The sequence below is a fragment of the Peromyscus maniculatus genome, chromosome 5 (genome assembly GCF_049852395.1).
Source record: "Peromyscus maniculatus bairdii isolate BWxNUB_F1_BW_parent chromosome 5, HU_Pman_BW_mat_3.1, whole genome shotgun sequence".
In the NCBI taxonomy this organism is placed as follows: Eukaryota; Metazoa; Chordata; class Mammalia; order Rodentia; family Cricetidae; genus Peromyscus; species Peromyscus maniculatus.
In genome coordinates this window covers 82,699,463-82,719,527 of record NC_134856.1, presented here as the reverse complement: position 1 = coordinate 82,719,527, position 20,065 = coordinate 82,699,463, and the positions used below count along the sequence as shown (strand labels likewise).

General features: G+C 40.3%; 1 protein-coding gene across 29 annotated transcripts in view; it reads left to right on the top strand.

Annotated features, from left to right (window-relative positions):
* The window catches only part of Celf2 (CUGBP Elav-like family member 2), a 533,080-nt gene that overhangs the window by 488,820 nt on the left and 24,195 nt on the right, over positions 1–20,065 (top strand). For all 29 annotated transcript variants that reach the window (XM_076572793.1, XM_076572782.1, XM_076572791.1 and 26 more), the window contains one exon: positions 1,814–1,948. In XM_076572793.1, coding sequence (XP_076428908.1) covers positions 1,814–1,948 — 135 coding nt within the window. The remainder of the gene's footprint in view (positions 1–1,813; positions 1,949–20,065) is intronic.

Here is a 20,065-nt window from a genome sequence, read left to right as displayed (position 1 = left end):
TTTGTTAAAGTGAAACTGAAAAATTAGCCTAGTGTTTCTTAATACCCACAGTGCTTCTAATAAATATGCCACTGTTTGGCCATTATCAGAGAGACAAAGAGAGAGCTTTACTCCCAGACACATTTGATCACTAGATTTCACAAATTACATATCCTGCTTCTATGCATCGCTGCCAAAGAAGTGGGTGACTGTTTGGATTTTACCACAACCCAGTAAGTCCAATGGTTCCTGAGGGAAGGCAAGATGTGATTTGGGGCATACTGAGAACTCATTTTACAGCAGAACCCTCAGGAGCTTCTTTTCAAATCAGGAGCCCAAGCCAGAGAGCACAGAAGCAGTGCTGTTTCTAGGGCTCAGCAGCCAGGCCTTATTCATGCACTCAGCCAGCCATGCGCTGCTGCCTGGAAGGCTGCTTAGGAATATTGCTAGAAAAACTTATATTCCTTCCCCCAGCACACATGGACCATTATCAGGCCACTTTTTTTAAACAAATCAAATTTGTTGAGGAGATAGTTATTGACTATCTGGATTTGAGAAGGTAAAATTAAGCTGATTACTTGACTCCAATCTCTTTCTATGTAGAACTCTTCTATAGAAGAAGAGAAACATTGTTACTTTTACTTACTATAAAATACCTCAGGTATTTAGAGAACCTGTTGATTGGGAAATAGCAGTGAAGGGAAAAATGTTAAAAGTATAAACAGCAAAGGCAACAGGCTGGAACCTAATCTCAGCCCATCTTACACTCTTGCACATTTTCATTTGCATTTTGTTTCTTAACTTTTACTAATCAGAAATTCATTCTAGTTAAAAAAATATGTTGGATGTAGATTTAGCATGTGTGTCTGTCTGCCTGTCTGTCTACTTCCACATATATGTGTAGATCAGAGGACAGCTTGCCAGAGTTGGTTCTCTCCTCCATGTAAGGTCCTGAGGATGGAGACCTTATGTCATCAGGCTACACTTAATTTTTGTCCATCCTATCATGAGTTCCTACTGTGGAGGCATGATAAGATAAATCTCCAGATATTCATCACTATCATTCATTGAGTACTTAGATCATGCTAAAATAATTTGCACTCATCATATTTATTTGCCCAACTCTCTGCATTCGGGTACAATTAGCTTGGCCACCAAGAAATGAAGAGGCTGAGCAATTTGCCTACATCTACATACCTGGAAAAATGACAAAGCAAAGATTAGAGCCTGTGTCAGTTCAATTTCATGGCAGTGAACTTGAATTCCTCTGTAATATCTGTGTACCTGTCAAATTAGGGAATGCAGAGTTTACCCCGTGCTTGTCCTGCAGCCACCCATGCCCAGCGCTCACCACTTTCACAACAGCTAAGGCATAGGTAAAAGTTGCCAGTCCCCATTAGCCTACTCAGCCAATACAGAATACTCTTTTAACTTCCACAGTCACCTCTACAACTCGGAGAGAAGACAGTCCTAAGTTAGAATAGACAGTACCCCACTGAGCTGAGTCTGCTCAGAAGTACTAGATATAGTGCAGGTCCCCCTTCTCAGCACTCCATCTCTAGAAATGGAAGATGATATCATTAAAACTCAAAGGAGGTGTCTTCTGAGAAACAGTTCCCAGTTCCTATTCAAGTGGTGTAATCACATATGTCCCTGAGGCAACTCTAATGAGCATAATATCACAGGATCAAGTGCAGAAATTGTTTTTTTTTTGTTTGTTTTGTTTTGTTTTGTTTTGTGTGTGTGTGTGTGTGTGTGTGTGTGTAGTCAATTTCAATTTAGAAACAGGAAAATCTGGGTCTGTGGTTAACATCACCCTCTCTTTTCTCTCCAGGCATGAATGCTTTACAATTACAGAATCTGGCAACACTGGCTGCTGCTGCTGCCGCCGCCCAAACCTCAGCCACCAGCACCAATGCAAACCCTCTCTCTACTACAAGCAGTGCCCTGGGAGCCCTCACAAGTCCCGGTAAGTGGAAGGTCTTACTCTTCCTGCACATGAGACAAGACTAGTGTTCATGCAAGTCTTCATGCACCCAGAGGCAAGGGCTGAGGCTGGATGTGCCCAGGATAGAGCCAGGAGAACACAGGGACTCAGATTTGTTATAGTTCAGACTTTCTTAAGAAGAAATTGAATGCATGGGTTTTATTTTCCAAGGAAAAATGAGAAAGGTTTTCAATGAAAGAATTTATATACTCACTTTATTTTCACAGAAGTTTCCATTTGTTCACCTGATACTTGGGTATTACTGCTATGGCCTTCAGTCTCACAGTCCTGCTTTGGTGTCCTGTTCTCTTAAGGGGGGAAGGGCCACTGAAGAATTCTGCTGATTCTCAAACTCTGATCTTTCTGTTGAACTTCACACCAACTCTATCCTGTACCTTTGAGTTTAAAATTCATGATGTAGTAAAGGACATTGTGTCATTCATTTATGGTCACACTTTGGACAATGTGTAATTACACACTGTGTAATTGTCCTTTTTCTCTAGAAATTTTGTTGCCTTTTTCAAGGGCTAATACCATTTTTCTTTTTTGTACAAGAAATACCTAATATAGTTACTTAGATACCATGATTTTTTTCTTTATTTTTTAAAAAGAAAAAAAACTATGTTTCATCTGTTTTCTTCTCTGAATTTTCTCGGCCTCAATATATAATCTTCTCTCCTCTGTAACCTATGAGGGAGTTGGCTTGGACAATCTTGCTTATAACTTTGAAAATTCCATGACATTCTATATCACCTGTGCCCAAATAATTAGCTAAATAGTTAGAGAACACTACTGTAATTCTGCAAGGTTTTCTGGTAGAAAAATAGGAAATGAAAGCTGCGGCGTTTTACTGACCAGCTTTCTTAAGAATTCCAACTCCAGTCATGCCCCCAACATGTAAAACTGAAGGGAGAAATAGCCCTTGGATCTTTATAAAATATTGTGTATCTAAAACATTATACCAGTTTAGTTTTAAGAGAAGAAACCCAAGCAACATTTATGCAAATTGCCTAGATTTAACCCTAATATGCTAAAATCTTCTAACAACAGCCCATAAGTATAGTGACTTAATTCTTTCAAGCATTTTAAAAATGCATCATTACTGTATGTGGGCTTCATTTTATGCAATGAATAGTATTCCTGAAAAATCAACGTTTTTTGTTTGTTTGGGGTTTTTGTTTTGTTTTGTTTGGTTTAGTTTGGTTTTTAAAGACAGGGTTTCTCTGTGTAGTTTTGGAGCCTGTCCTGGATCTCACTCTGCAGACCAGGCTGGCCTCGAACTCACAGAGATCCACCTGGCTCTGCCTCCCAAGTGCTAGGATCATAGGTGTGCACCACCACCGCCTGGTGAAAAATCAACTTTTGACAGTTTAATTTTTCAAGAAATTAACTTATAGCTTTAATTGATCCACAGATTTATCTGAATAAATCCTTTAATGGCCCTATATTAACTACTTTTCTTACTTAGACAAAAACAATTTGGGGGCGGGGGTGGTATTTTGCTCACAGTTCAAGGATACAAGTCCATCATGGTTGGGAAGCCATAGCCACAGGAGCTTGAGGCTGCTGGTCATGCTGCATCGACAGTCTGAAGCAGAGGATGAATGCTGGTACTCAGCTCACTTTCACCTTTTCATTTAGTGTGCCCTCTAGATCAGAGGATGGTGCAGCCCACATTCAGTGCAGGTCTCTTCTCTCTAGTTAAACATCTCTGGAATATCCTCACAGATGCATCTGAAGGTTTGTCTCCTAGGTGGTTCTAGACCTTGTGAGCTGACAGTATCAGTCATCACAAAAACCTTTAACATTATCAGTTTCTCCCATATGAAAACAGCATTGATTTTCTTGAAATACATTAAGTGTGAAAATATACTTCAATAAATAAGTTATTTCACAATGTTAGGTACTGCCTTTGTGGTAGGAATATGGCAAGTGAACCAGAAATACATAATACCTAGGAGTCTGTAAGTCTTTCAGGAGAACTCAGAAAAAACTTAAGTACATAAATGTTCGTTTGGATGAGATAAGGCTGTTGATATTGATAAAAACAGAGTAAGGTATACAGTGAAGGATCTGAAGGAAGTGAGTTCTTTATCAAAAGGTGGCGTTTCCGCCAAAGCCTGAATGGAGTGAAGGAAGCCGTGTAGTTTTCAGAAAAGGACAGCGGCCAGAAGGAGCTTGGAGTGAAAGTAAACGAACAAGCAGTCCTGGTACTCGCAGGAATGAGGGAGAGGGAGGGGAAAGAAACAGGAAGGCTTAGCTGGGTGTGGTGGCTCATGCCTTTAATCTCAGCACTTAGAGAGGCAGAGGACCTCTGAGTTCCACCTCTGTGAGACCAGGCCAATCTACATAGTGAGTTCCAGGATAGCTAGAGAAAATAGTGAGACTCTGTCTCAAAAACAGAGCAAAACAGGTCCATGTCAGTGGATCCATAGCCATTTGTGTTAGTCAGCTCTGCCAGCACTGGGACAGAATGCCTGACATAAGATTGCCAAGAGAAGAAAGATTTGGTTTGCGCATGCTTTCAGAGGATTCAGGCCACAGTCATTTGCCACTGATTCTGGGCCCATCACAAGAACTTCACTATTCGTGAGAACGTGTAGCTGAGGAGGCTTTTTGCCTAATGCCAACAGGAAGTAAAGACAAAATACAGGAAGTGGCCAAGGCAAGATACAACTTCTACCAATATGCCAACAGTAATGTACTTCCACTAGGTAGTTCCCAACTCCAGAAGTTACTGCTTTACAAAGTTATGCCACTAGTTAGAGGACAAGCTCTCAACATATTAGCCTATAGGAGACATTTCAGATAATGCCATTTCATCCAATATTTTGGATATCATAAATTTTTTATATTCTATTTTATTGTATTGTGTTTTGGGGTTTTTGAGACAGGGTCTCACTGTATATGCCTGGCTGGCCTGGAGCTCACAGAGATCAGCCTGCCTCTGCCTCTCAAGTACTGAATTAAAATTGTGTGCTACTATGCCTGGCTATGAATGTATTTTTAACCTTCTTAAAATGGAGGGTGCTCAGCCTAGGAAGATGGCCTGTTTGCCAGAAGGGAATTTTAACTTATATGAAAACATTCCATTTCCTTTCAGCCAAAGAGACAATGTATCTGAAGATGTATCTGCCTCCTTTCTGCTGTGGTCAAAATGTCCCATTAGCAAAGTGTCCTTCCCTGTCTTCCCTAAGCAGCAGCGTGCTGCCCTTTAGTAGATGCTGCTGCCTAAGGGCCACTGAAAGTGCTTTTCACTGCTTTGCAACATAACTAAAAGTATTTCATTAGAACCTTTAAGTGTGGCAATGGGAACTATTTAAATCTTACATTTTGATTATTTTTTCTACGTAACTAAAAAAAAAATTTGTTGTTGTTTAACTAAAAGTCAGTGTACTTGTCTAATTTCCATCAGGGACTCTTTCAGAGACATAGAAAATGTGGCTAGTAGCATTCCTGACTCTATTCTTCATCAGGATTATCACTTATAAAATAAAGTGTTACAATCTATTCCCAAGGCTAGTGCTATTACACATTTTAACAATAATAGTAGAACGGGCTCCCTCTCTGTACCATGAACGGTCATACTGTAAAATGCATGAAGCCTCGTCCTCTCACTTTTACATGGGGCTTGAATTTACCCTGTGTTTAAATGTCTCTTCATTTCCAGACAAATTCATCTACAAAGGAAAGGGACAATTTAATCCCCAAACTATTAATTTTTTTCATAATTGTAAATTTATCTTTTTAATTTTGCATACCAAGAAAAAGTCTCCCTACAGCATTATTATAAATGATTTTAAATAGTCTTGGCTTTAAAACATGAAAGATTAAGCTTTAATTTTTGTTTTAAAAAATTCCCTTAAGCAATAAATAGGTTCCTTTGTCTCATGGTCTTGAAATAAAAATTAAAATAGTTTAAATTGCCCATGGTTAGAATAACTGTTTCATGCAATTATCAGATAGTAGTGAATAAAATTAGAAATTAAATCATGAAAGAATAAAAACCAGGTAAGTGCATATTACTCCTTTTATGAGTTCCTCATGGGTCTTTTGGAGCCTAATTTAATCATGTTTCTTTTATTTTGATAGGCTAATTTTTCCTTTATTTACTTCAGTCTTCTATTTAGTTAATTAATTCTTGGGTCATTTCTTATTATCCAGTTTTAAACCTGTTTTTTAGAATTGTGTCTGTTTTTATAGAAAGGCAAATTGTATGTCCAGCAGGTAGCTAGATATTAAAGGGAGTAAGATTTGTTCCCTACACTGTTTATAGGTTGGCTGTTTTTGTCTGGTGATGTTGAGAGCTTGGAAACAGCATTCCTTTCTGCACATGTGAACTGTTCTTTGGCATTGTTGGTCTAAAACCTAATGCTGCAATACTGCATTCATTTCACTGGTCTCCCATTTTCTTTTCTTTTTTTTTTTTAAGAAAAAGATGTTTTAAAATTCTCCAAATGTTTCTGTAAGAGCAGACTCAGTCAAGTACACACTTCAAGATAATGGATAATTTCTTTCAATAGCGTAAGACATTTTTAAATGCCAGGAAGCATTACTCAGTTCTCACTGCTGGCTCTTCAAAGAGTTTTCCCTTTGAATTTTTGGCAGTATTTCCCTCTATCTTCAGTATCCTTGAAGACTGCAACAGTCTCAGAGTTCCAGGGAAACACTGATTCAACCTGCTGGAGCACTTGAGGTTAGAGGAAGCAGAGGCGTTTTCATGTGATTCGGACCCATTCTGCCCTCCTCAGATAGTAATGACTGATGAGTGGTTGCTATCCCTGTTCCATATCTGTGTCACTCAGGCAGATACATACATAATACGATACAAAAATTATCCCTAGAGGTGATCCTGCAGCATTTCAGTTTGTAGGAGGCCTTGTCATCTTTAATATGTATCTTCATCACCAGAGTCTGCACTCTGTGGAAAGAAGTGATCCGCAGATTACTGAACCACAGTATGAGCCTTTCAGTGTGTGCAAGTCCAGTGTATTAAGATGTGTTAGGCCCTGCATTAACCCCAAGCAATGACATGTGGGTGTATGTGAAGGCCCAGAGAGACACAGAAAAACACTGAGCGATGCTATCTCTCTGAAGCTACTACAATGATGCATGAGCTTCAGGAATTCCAAGACTAAACATCTCCTGTTGACCTTCTGCTACCTTCCCACTCTGTTCAACCTAATGGGATATAGTAGCTGAGTCTCACATCCAACCACAGCAGTAGCATACCTCATCAGTCTTCTTCCTGGTGGGTTCACCCTACAGGTCCCTTTCCTGACAGCCCACACTAGCCTGATGGAGGCCCTTGCTTTCACGTTCTCTGTACTGCTGTAAGAACCCCCAGTGCAACTCCCACCCTCTGACCATTTCACACTGTTTCACACAAACAAAATAACCCTGCTTAGAACTTCAGAAGTATGGTCCAGGCTGGAGTAAAACAAGCTCCTGAGTATGGCCAGGTCCTGCCTGGCTGCTCTTTCCTTTCCTGTCAGAAAGGCACTGCCCCTGGGCAGCCAACATTCAAACCAAGTTATGTCATTCTTCAGCAAACTCAGGCCTGGCCATTCCACCTTTCTTCTTGCACTTTGTCTTCTAGAATCCTGGAATCTCTCCTTCCGCTCATTCTTTCTGTAAAGCTCTAAGCCATCTACTGCTTATAGTGGTCCTTGTTCCTGAGATTGCATGGAGGTACAGAGTTGGCCCTTGGTTTGGTTTGTTGAGACAGGATCTCCCATTACCCTAGATGGCCTGGAACTCACTCTGTAGTCCAGGCTGGCCTTGAACTCACAGAGATCTGCCTGCCTCTGCCTACTGAGTGCTGGAATTAAAGGTGTGCGCCACCATACCAGCTTAAAAGTGGCTATAAAAAAATTACATATTATTACTTGTGTAAAATAAACTGCAGTAAAGTGTTTTGTGGTAATTACTAAAAATTGTCTCAAATATCCCAGTACTTATATTTTCAATTACATTATAATAATCAGTGTAAATTATTTCCTCATCACGTAAGCCTTCCATGCAGAATGGGTATCACTCTAACACAACTGCTTAACTAAGTCAATAGGAGTTCCTTCATCAGGAGCTTCCAGGAAGTAGCTCCTTGAGGGCAAAGAAGGGAGAGAGGTGTCAACATGAAATAAGCATCCTGTATCACACCACTTTCTTCTCTGCTGCCAAAGTACATGCCTCACCCCTCCACTGTAACACTCGCCGTACTGTCTTCGTAAGACACTCTCTTCACTGGTCCTCAACCTTCCTAATGCTGAGACTCTTTAATACATTTCCTCATCTTGTGGTGACCTCCAGCCATAAAAGTATTTCATTCAATTACATAATTGTAATTTTGCTATTGTCATGAATTATAAATATCTGATACACGACCCCAAGGGGTTGCAACTCACACAGGTTAAGAAGCATTGCTCCTACACTTTCAAAGTAGAAACAGTTTCTCTGCTCATAATTCCTCCTTGCATTTGAGACATCACACTAACTTTCAAAGTGTTTTTTCTAATGTTTTGATTTTTCATGCAAATGGAATAGCCAAATGAAAACTCTACATTTACTGTGTAAGAGCCATTTATTCTAGTCTAGTACAGTGCGTGCGTGCATCATTGAGCAGATGCCAGGCCCATTCACAGAGATGTTGACAAGATGAACATAGTATTTGGTTCCTAAGGAATCCAAACATTGCTCTACCTGACAGGTGGATATTCACCTCTGATGGGATGCTGAGAATTAATCAGTGCTAACATCTTAGAACAAAGTTATACAAGGTAGTTTGTTTTTTATTACAAGATCCTTAGAAGTGTGGCTTTCAGAATGTTCTTGTTTCATAGTACAGAATATGTGACCACTGTTTATCAACAAAAAGCACTTTATTTTCAGAAACATCTACTCTAATGTAGACTTTTGAAAAATGACACAAATAATCCTTAGGAAGCACCTTTTAATTACATGTGTATTGCTCATTCCATATAGCAATGGAATGCTACACTGGGTAGATAAAATGAGATCTATTTAGCTTAGACTACTTTTTACTTATAATGTACTTATAAAACACAAGGCATTTTGTTAGTTCATAATGAATTCATAATTAGTTCATCTTACTCATAAAGAATACCTCAGTTTCATACCTTCCCCTCTATCCCCTCGTGCTTATTGCTTTTCATTGCTTATTATCACAGAAAGGAAATAAATCTCAAAGCAGGCAATTCTCCCCTCTATTAGCCATTCTTGTATGTGTTCTAGTTAAGCAAAGTCAAACCAGTTAGTAAAATGAGCTATTTATTTGTGGGGTTGAATCAGTCAACTGCCCCCATGCCCTTTTTACTACAAAAAGAGATTGACATTCATGACTCATTTCCTCTTAAGTTTTACTGGCTCATTTCCTGTAAGTTTCAACATTTTTGAGCTGCTTTTCTGAAAGTTCCCACATCTGTTCTTGGTCCTGACATTATAACTCAATGGAATCAAACATTACATAAGAGGTTTTATAAGTAAAATGACACCATGGTAATTATAATCTCCTGATAGAGTGTTCATTCACTCAGCAAGTATTTGTTGACCATCTATTGTGAACTTGGAATTCCTTTTTCCCTTTATTTTATGTATATGAATGGGTTTGTTTTGGTTTTTTTTGTTTTTTTTTTTTTTTTTTTTGGTTTTTTGAGACAGGATTTCTCTGTGGCTTTGGTGCCTGCCCTGGATCTCGCTCTGTAGACCAGGCTGGCCTCGAATTCTCTGCCTCCCAAGTGCTGGGATTAAAGTGCCACCGTCGCCCGGCTCGATGTATGTTTTGTATGCACGTGTACCGTATGTGTGCCTGCTGCCTTTGGATGTAGGAAAATGGGATCAGATCCCCTGCAACTGGAGTTATGGGTGGTTTGGGGCCACTATGTAGTGCTAGGAATCAAACCTGTTTCTCTGCAAGAGCAACAAGTGCTCTAAACCACTAGCCTCAGACCTGGAATTCCTGTAAGTGCTTAACATGTTAGTAGATAAGCTGACAAAAAGTCTTTTCCCATATAGTGCATACGCTACAATTAGCTTTTTGAGAACCATTATTTTCTAAGATTCCCCATAGTAAAATAACTTAAGCAGCCTGTAAGTATAAACTATAATTTCTACTCTCTTAAAAAAACTTTACATAATATTTTAATACCTAATATTGAAGTTTGAATTGGATAGATGTAAGGAAAGAACCTTCCTTGGTTTTCCTTATCTTCTTTAAGCTGTGTGTTTTTCTATATATTCAGTGTAACCAAGAGCTCTGGGTGGTTTTTGTCCTTCTTCAGAGACTTGACAAGGAACGAAACTAGAAACACAGGGGGTTGCCATGGGAAAGGGTCTGCCCCACTGCTGCCTGCTGGCTTCCCAGTCGAAGCATTGCATGATAACCAATGTGTGTGTTTTGTCTGACACTTTCAAATCTGAGCTTTTGAAAAGTAGAAATACCCTGTTCTTTCACTGAAAGGTCATCTCTTCAGGAGGAATCAAGAACTAAGAGTGAGGGTAAAGCATGCAAGTATTTCTCAAACAGAAGGGGGTGTGGGTGTGTGTGTGTGTGTGTGTGTGTGTGTGTGTGTGTGTGTGTGTGTGTGTGTGTGTTCTATGAATGTATGCATGCATGCATGCAACTGCCTTTAAATTACACTTTTCATCAAGAAAACGGTGAGTGGGGGCTGGAGAGAGATAGATTGGTTCTATCAGTGGTTAAGAAGACTGATAGATTGGCTCAGTGGTTAAGAAGACTGGCTGCTCTTCCAAGTTTAGTTCCTAGCACCCATATGACAACTCACAACCCTCTGAAACTCTGGTTCCAGGGGATCCCACAGCCGTTCTGGCTTCCACAGACACTAGGCACACACACTGTACACAGACATACATGCAAACAAAACACTCACACATTTAAAATAATAATCTTTAACGAAAATGATTGTGAGGAGTCTGAAATAGTCAAATCCACAGCTCATTCTCTACTGCATTAGTATCTTCACATGCCAGAGGGTCTGGCACCTAGCAGAATGACTTGGGCACAGGGACTGAGCAGCCAGAGGTCTGTGTGATGATGCTCCTAACTAGAGCATAGAGCAGGCCAGAGCTTCTTAATAGTTCTGAACCAAAGTTACTAAAGCTGAACAGCCAAGGGATATTCATGGCTCACCACAGAGCCCATACTCTGACTTATGTAAACACACTCCCCCTGTGCCCCATACTCTGCTTCTGGTAACCTGTCATTCTAAGGAGAAACAGTCCCTGTGATGACTCAGTGCATTGTTGTTTTGGATGTGTTGTTTTTTTTAATATTTACAGATATTGACTCTTAATTCTTTATGTTTGCTTTTTGCTTTTACTGTCCCTGGATAAGTGTTAAGTGATGGACTTTTGATCCTCAGTCTTCACAATCTCTTATATTATACAGCAAATCTACACTCAATCTTCTTGTGATATTTGCATGAACTTAGGGTATGTTTTTGTCCATCATAACCATTTAATGAGATTTTTATTCTGCAAGAGTATCTAGATTGCTGTGAAATACAGCTATGCATCATTACTAGCACTGATGAAAAGTATTTGGTATTAATTGCCCAATTGTGTTCTACAATAGATGGGGAATACAAAACATGATTCTAGTCATACCTCCCTAGAATTCTATTATCTAATGTCTATTTTTTTTAAACACCTGAGAAACTTTTGGAACTAATGGCCTCACACATGCGGCAAGTGCTCTACCACCGAGCTGTAGCCCAGCCGTAAAGTTCTGCCAAGACAACCTAAAGTCAGTAGACTCCATTTTTCCTGGAAGTAGTGGTAATTAAACCAAGAACCTCACTCATATTAGGCAAACACACTTTTTAGAAAAAAGATAAAAGGAGTTTTCATTTTATATGTGGATTCATAAAATGTTTTGTTTTATTTTTTGTTGTTGTTGTTTTGTTTTTTGAGACAGGTTTCTCTGTATAGCCCTGGCTGTCCTGGAACTCTGTGGACTATGTTGGCCTGGAACTCACAAAGATATGCCTGTCTCTGCCTCCTGAGTGCTGGGATTAAAGATGTGTGCCACCAAAGTCTAGGTCATGAACACCTTATTAATTATGTAGCACAGACACATAGAAAAATAAGCAAAACACTCCAACCTATAAAATCTAGTTGGAGAACAGTCAGCTAGATAAAGTGCCTGCTGTCGGTGACAGGAAGTATTCTGTCCTGAGGAAATGAAAAGGAGTTTGATAGATGAGTTGGTACTAAAGCCAAAATCTTAGGAATTAGTAGGAGATGTTGCAGGTAGAAGTAGAATGAAGAACACATCAAGTGTGAATGTGTATATAAAATGGTCTAATCAGCAAATGGATCTTCTCATTTATTTCAAAGTATGAGATATTCAGAAAACAATAACTATGGGGGTTCCTGGAAGCTAGAGTTTAGAGCCAGAACTTGCAGCAGAGAAGAGCTATCCATGTGTGGACCTCAACCTTACGAATGTAGTCATTAGACGTAGGTACCAATTTGATGTGAAGAAGAACAAAGGGAAGACTAAGAGATAACCCCAGCAAGTTTAGGTTTGGTGAGCAATAGTGTGGTGATATTTTATTTGTGCTGAAATGTGATTTTATTTGTATGTTTATAAATAAAGTTTGCCTGGAGATCAGAGGTCATAGCTAGCCAGGGACAGCAGTCAGACGGTGGTAGCCCACGCCCTTAATCCTATCCATGGCAGGCAGAGTCTCTTTGTGATCAAGGACACAGCGTGGTGTGGTGATAAGAACCTTGTTCCTAAGACAGAGTTTCTCTCTATAGTCCAGACTGTCCTGGAGCTCACTATGTAGACCAGACTGGCCTCGAACTCACAGAGATCCAACCGCCTCTGCCTCTCAAACAATAGGATTAAAGGTATGCACTACCACAACCGGCTTTTTGACTTAGTAGAGACATGTTTAAGGAGAAGGAAACCTTTATAGTATGAGATGATTTGATTTGGCACATGTTAAACTGAAGCCTGTGAATGAACCTTGCTGGAATATATCAAATAGAAGTTGACTAGCTCATCCTCACAGCTAGAAGAGTGAATTAAAAACCAGCTACAGGGACAAGCTGCTGACTTAAGCATAAAGGAAGTCATTATAGTAGCATCAACAAGGAAGAAAATAGAGGTCTGTGCATAAATCCTTAGTCTCTGTACTTGTGGGATAGACAGATGGAGCAAGAGGAAGAAAGGAACTCTCTAGATGATTCAGACTCAAGAAGGCCATGCAGAACAGGATTGGAAAAGGTGAGAGCAGCGAGGTGATGTTGTGACATTGACATTTATGTGGTTGCTTCTCTATGAAATAGTCATCTACATTGGTAGAGCAGAGGTCTGTTCTGTAGGCAGAGAGAGTTAAAGACTGCAATTACAGACAACTTTTTGAACTTGGATGACTCAGCTTTTAGAAGCATGTAGTTCTCTGACAGAGAACCTGAGTTAGATTCTTGACACCCACTCAGGCCACTGACAGCCATCCTGTTCCAGGGGATCAAATGTCACTGGCTTCTCTAGGCACCTGCATTCACATGTGCATACCTCAACACAGACACACGACATACACATTATTAAAAATAACTTTTAAAAAATAAGCAATTCTTAAAAGTCTGTAAAAGTTACATCATTGCTAAGGAAAAGGTTTTTAAGATGGACAAAACAAACGTTTTTCTAGGCTGCAGAGAAGTAGCCAGAACAAAAGAAACAAAAAGAGGAAGATTTGAAGTGCAGACTGAGGAACTAGAACAGGAAGGCAGATTGGAGGGCTGTGATAGTCACAGAACCATCTTTGGAAGAGTCAGTCCTAAAGTTGATCTCCCAGAGGAACTCTAGTAACATCCCCAGCCATGGCCTGTTCCTCTCTCCCAGGCACCTAGTGCACAAAGTGAAAGGCAGAACACGGAATAAATGCTGAGTAAGTGGATTGTAACCTTAAAACAAAGAAATGAAGTGGGTATAGTTTTATAACCAGCCACCAAGATGTCCTTCCAAAGAATAGATGGGAGCCTGTCTATCCTGTCCCGTGTTGTTCACCTAGCTAAATAAATATATCTGGAAGCCCCCAGGGAAAGCTGAGAGGCTGACCTCAGAACCTGGCTCACTGATTCAGTACAACAACCCCAGCCGAGAGTGTTGGAGAAACCGCCTTGCTTTGTCCACTAGATGAACATTTCATAAATGCTTTCCCACTTTCGGATCTACTTCCAAAGCCTGTTTTTAGGAACTGCGCTTGGAACCCTTCCCCTTTTCTGCTGGTATGCTTTCCAAAGTGATAGATGTTGCAGGGCGGGGGATGCATTCATAGTCAGGACTACTGGCATAGGCCAGTATATCTCAGCTACCTGGGAAGCTGAGGCAGAAAGATCACAAGTTCAAGGCTAGCCTAGTCAACTTAGAAGACCCTGTATTAAAATTGAAAATGAAACAGAGCTGAAGATACTGCTCTATAATAAAGCACTTGCTTAGCATACATAAGGTCCTCTGTACAATTCCTAGTACTGCAGAACAAGATGGGAAGGCACTCATCCAGGATGTAAAACTGGACCAACAGTTTCCCAGTAAGTCTGACAGTGATGGCTATGTAGTGTCTTACTCAAATCTGCTAACTGTGAATTTAAAAGAGCTTCTGAGACATGAGGGAAAATTCAGCAGAATTGGAAACATTCCAGAAGCTGAGGCTGAAAAGTACTTATTGCACATATAGATTGAAAATATTAAGTATCTGTATCTAGAAACAAGAAAGATTCCTATTCAGGGTAGAGGTTTAAAAAACAGTAAAGATTGTAATGGAGGAAGAGCCTTTGTCTTTAGAGAGAATGCTGACATCTTAACAAGAGTCAGTGGAGCTAATCATTTAATTTTCTCAGTGGTGAAATGGAATTGTTTCACTTTCCTCACTGAAATACTGAGGTTTGACATACGTGAGTTTATATACATATACACACATAGTACATATGTATTCTATAATCACTTTTTCTAAAATAAATTGTTAAGTATTATGGGAAAGATCATTCTTTGGTATGGCCATACAGTGCTGTTCCTGGAGACGTGCTAAACCAGGACCCAGGGGTATTTCTGTAGTCCCCTGCCTTGGGGAAACAAACATTTCCACAGTCTTCCCAACAGTGCTAGAATGTGAATGGATTGCTAGTGTGGCTTCTTCCCTTGTCCCCTTTTGTGTTTCATTGCCCAGCTGTCAGGAAACTTCCCACAATGCCTAAAATGCAAGGTTGGAAGACTAACATTTCCCTACCAAAGACAGAACAATGCTACTGGATTAAATAGAGTGGGACACTCATGTCTGAGTGGGTTTTATTATCAAGGACCAGGCACTGAGGCCTGTCCAGAGTCATTTTGTTTTTTTGTCCGGGCAACACACTAATGTGTGGTCTGTGTTGGCTACTTGAAAAAAACAAAGTTTTGTTGATCCTGACACAGACAAGCCCACATCCCTGTTTTCCAAATGGAGGGCAGTATGACATGAGCTTTTGAGGTTCTGTTATTCAGAGAGAAGTCTGTGTCATACATAGCAATGGCCATCCTCTCATTTGAGAAAATCCCCCCTTTCCACCATGGTGAAGGTCAGACATAAGGCAGGAAGTTAGTAAAGCAGATGACTTGGGCCCCCTTTCCTCAGACTCTTTTTCTGGGGCCATACTGTGGAGGGGCTCCCCACCACCCCTACATTTCCCCAGAGTGCTCTTGAGTAGGAGCAGCAGGAAATATTAGATAGAAGGATATAGAGGGAAAAGATAAAGATAGAAAATACAGGATAGCCTCGAGAGGGCCTGGATCCCAATCCAAACGGGCCCAGACTGTCTCTGTCCTAGGGTATTTATAGGAATGCCAAGGGGTGGAGCAAAAGACCTCCCCCCAGCACAGCCAAGTGCAGACCATCTCAGGCCTGTGGTCCAATCATCCTCTCTATGCAGACCTGCTGGGTAAAGCCACTAGGGAACCTGAAAATGGGCTCCCACACCATACCATACTTTAAAGGGGCAAAAAGTCTTCGTGGTCATCTATCCAGACACCTCATCCATAATCCTGACAAGGACCCAGAGGCTAAAGGATAGTTTTTCTGAAAGGAAGAATGTTTTACCAGCAGGTGTTGAGTTATTTTTAGACTGTGAAAGGCTAGAAAGCAAGAGTTTCTGGGAAACAAGATCTGTATTTCTGGATCTTTGTATTTCCATCCTCTCGCCCTTGTCAGTCAGTAGTTGTCAACATCATTTTCAGTCTGTATCCATGACCATTTGTAAAAGCACATGTCTGTCTGAGGGCAGCTAAGAAGGGAAATGTACTTTTTCAAAGACAGGATCTCACTATGCATCCCTGGCTGGCCTTGAACTCACAGAGAGCTAACTGCCACTGCCTCTGCCTCTCTCAGCTTCCCAGCTGCTGTCATGTGCCACGCCCCACCACAGCTGGCTTAATACTTTTTATTGGGATAAATCATGAGCAAATATTATTAAAGTGTCAGTGTTCTCTTTTTTCTATTCCATTCTTAAAAGATCCATGTATGGTAAAATTATATAAACTAACTCTTTCAAACTCAAGGCCTCAAGGGCCATTTTTGTCCTTAAGTGTGTCTTTATGGGACTGGAGAAGATACCAAAAATAATACCCGGTTTAGTGACAATTATAGGGTGTTGTTTTTTTTTTTTTCAAATAAACTAGTGAGAGTTCCAAAAGGCATTTAAAATGAAAATTAAAGTGATGGAATCACTGAGACTACTTTGTATATTAAAGTATGGTATTTGTCCACATCAGTTTCTCCTCTTCCAAAATTTTGGCTCTTGGAATGAAAAATTTGAAAATTAATTTCAAATCACAATCGTCCTGAGACTGAACTTTCCTCTCTGGAGTTCTGGAGAGTCCCTCTGTCTGAGTGCTGCACCAGGCTGTACACACTTCCCAGTGAAGGGGCAGAGCACATGGGGTAAAGCACATGCCACCACAGACCGTCAAGTAATGAGCTAACACTGCCTCAGCACCTTGTATGCTGTCCTGCAGCACGGTTTCCTCCTCCTCCCATCACCCCTTCCTTTCCTCTCTCTTCCCAAGAATCTGTTCAGAAATAAGTTAAAGTCAGAGGTACGGTTATTGGGGAATAATGAGGCCCCATGGGAAATGAGCCACTCAGTATTTCATTAATGCCCTCGGGTTGTGATCAGCTAATAATGACAGTGCCTGTGCCCTTGCATCACTGTGCTGCCCCTCACGTTGTTTTCCTGCACTGCTGGGATACAGCATCCAGGCTTGTCGGAGACAAACCAGCAACCACGGGCTCCAGTGACTTACACTGAGAAGATATTTTCTGTGTGCTTACAACTGTTTTGTTTCCTAAACCACAAAGACACTGTGCTTTCACTATCCAATTATTCTGTGGAAAGTGGTTAATGAATGCACTGAAGGCAATTCTTGCTCTTTTCTATTAATGCTGTTTTATGTAGCTTAAAAGAAAACTCTTGCTGCCTAGAAAATGTAGGGAAAAGGGTCAATAGAAAAATCTGTGTTTTCCCTGTGTGTAGAGTTGTGCTAGGTAAGACCTGTAAATACACGGGTAAAGGGAATGTCTTGATGTAGAAAGGACTCTTCAGGAAAGAAGTAGCAGGTGTGAAAGGTCAACAAACTCCTGCCAGGCACTTCCTCTAACTTCCTTGGCAGATCTGACCTCTCTCCATAAACCTTCACTTCATGGTTCTAAGGGGAATTCATAGAATTATATCAGACATCCCTAAGACCAATGGTTCCAAGTCAATCACTCATGCAGAGATAGAGTGAAGGTGGCTTTCTGAATCAGATTTCTGAGAGCCCTTCCCTGCAGGTAGAGTATGTAGTGAATCCAAGGGAGCCCCAAGAGTCTCCTGACTCTGAGATGTGGGGAGTCCTAATTACCTCTTTAAAAAAAAAAAAAAAAAACAACTTTATCACTAAGTGCATATATGGTTACAGCTATCTGTTTCTTTAAATAAAAGGGGGGGGGGCAACTCTGACCAGATGGCCCAGATAACATCTAAGCAACACTGGCTTCTGGGTTTACACCACAAAAAAGCTGGCCTTTGTGGTTGTTCCTTTGGAATTGGAGTGGCATGTGCTAGTAAACATCCCTTGGAGAGAAGACAGAAACTACAAATAGGGCAAGCATAAGGGGTCATAAAGTTACATAGATAGCTTTGATATTATCTAAATAGAGCTGCACTGTACATCTTCATTTATGCTGTGAGAAGTGAAATTGGAAACTTTCCCAAAGTTTTGCCTTGAACTGTAACAATTCTGCCTCATTGGAGTGCTCATTTTGGAGATGGCAGCCATGTTTGGAACTAGTAAAAACGAAGCGCTTTTAAAAAGCTGATTGAAGAGATTTCTGAGGCTACCAGGGCTAGCTCCAAGGTTTGCAGCAAGCTCGTCATACATAATTATCCAGGTCCCTGCACTCAGAATTTTTACAAGCAAGAGCAATATGTCTCTGGGACAGCTTCCCTCACTTTAGAAGACATATATTCTCAGATGAGTCTCCTTCATATTAACCTAAAATCTATCATTCATAACTTCTATCCACTGATTCTAATTTGGATTTCTCGAGCTACAAAGAATACCTTTTTAATGTCAGAACCTAAAACTGTTTCATTCCTTGGTTTTCTCTTTGTAAACTAAATATTACATTTTTCAACTTTTTCTCTTTTTTCAACTTTCATATCTGATCATTCTCCTGGATGTTCTCAAAACTACACTCACACACACACACACACACACAGAGAGAGAGAGAGAGAGAGAGAGAGAGAGAGAGAGAGAGAGAGAGAGAGAGAGAGAGAGAGAGAGAGAGAGAGTGAGTGAGTTGAGGGGGATGGTTTTCTTGATGAGTAACTTAGCAGTAAAAGCTACAGTTTGTCATTGTTCATCCAGTTACCAAGGGGTGAGGAAGCTTTGAATCTTCAAGTGTTGCAGAATGATGAAATGGTAGTGAATTCTCTTAAGGACAGAATGGCCAAAGATTTTCCAACAAATTTATATCCTGCTATATAGCAAACCAGTGTATCCATCTGATTTTCATGCCCTCTCTCAAAGATAAATTACTTCTTTGGGAATTAATGCTAAGCCTCAATTAAATTGAGATTGCCTAATATCTCACAGATTGAAAGAAACAAAACCAAAAACATTAAAGGTGGATCTAGGATCTACAAGCAAATTCATTGCCTCCATAAGTAAGTCTGTGGTATCTATGAGGTCCATCCAAAACACAAAATAGGATTTTAAGTTCAGTGTCAACATAGTGTTGAGCCTCTATAGTTAACGAGCTACATGTAAATCCTAGTTCCATCATTTACAATGCCTAGCACCTGGTATGCACTCAAAAAATATTAGCTGCCATCATTATTAGTGTCATTCCTGGTGAAAATGAGTTTTCTGTTTCTGTTAGTAATTACAAGTATAGTTGCTTCAAAAATACACGATCTTAAAGTTCTACAGATAAATAATCAAGCATAATTACTGGACTGACACCAGAATATATTAGCTGGTTGCATTCCTTCCAAAAGTGCTGGAGGAGGTCCCACTTCATCCCCTTTGCAGCTTTTGGCCACTGACTTGACTTCCCTCCTGGCCTGTCTCCATCTTCAGAGCCAGGGACCTCAGGCCAAATCCTCCTCATGCTGCCATATTCCTGGAGTTTCCTTTTCCAGTTCTCACGTCCACTTCTAGGAGCCCACTAGGATAATATGGAAAATATCCCCATTTGGGTATCAACCAACTAACTGTAATTGCATCTTTAGTTCATCTTTGTCATGTTGTCTAGCATGTTCACAGGTTCAAGGAATTAAAGCTTGGACATCACAGGAGAGAATGCTGTTCTGCCTGTCTCTTTCTTGAAACACAGTCTTTTGGAACCAAAGCTTATTTCCTACCCAGGATAGAAAGAGAACAGACAAGAAGGCCTTTATCAAGGCTTCATGCTTTTTGTTTCAGTTCAGTGCCCTTGTGGTGATCATGGTCAGTGAGTGCAAGATCTTGCCATTCTCTCCATTCCATGAAGTCACCAAGTCTTCCCATAAGCAAAGTGAAATTTATGATGGGAAGAA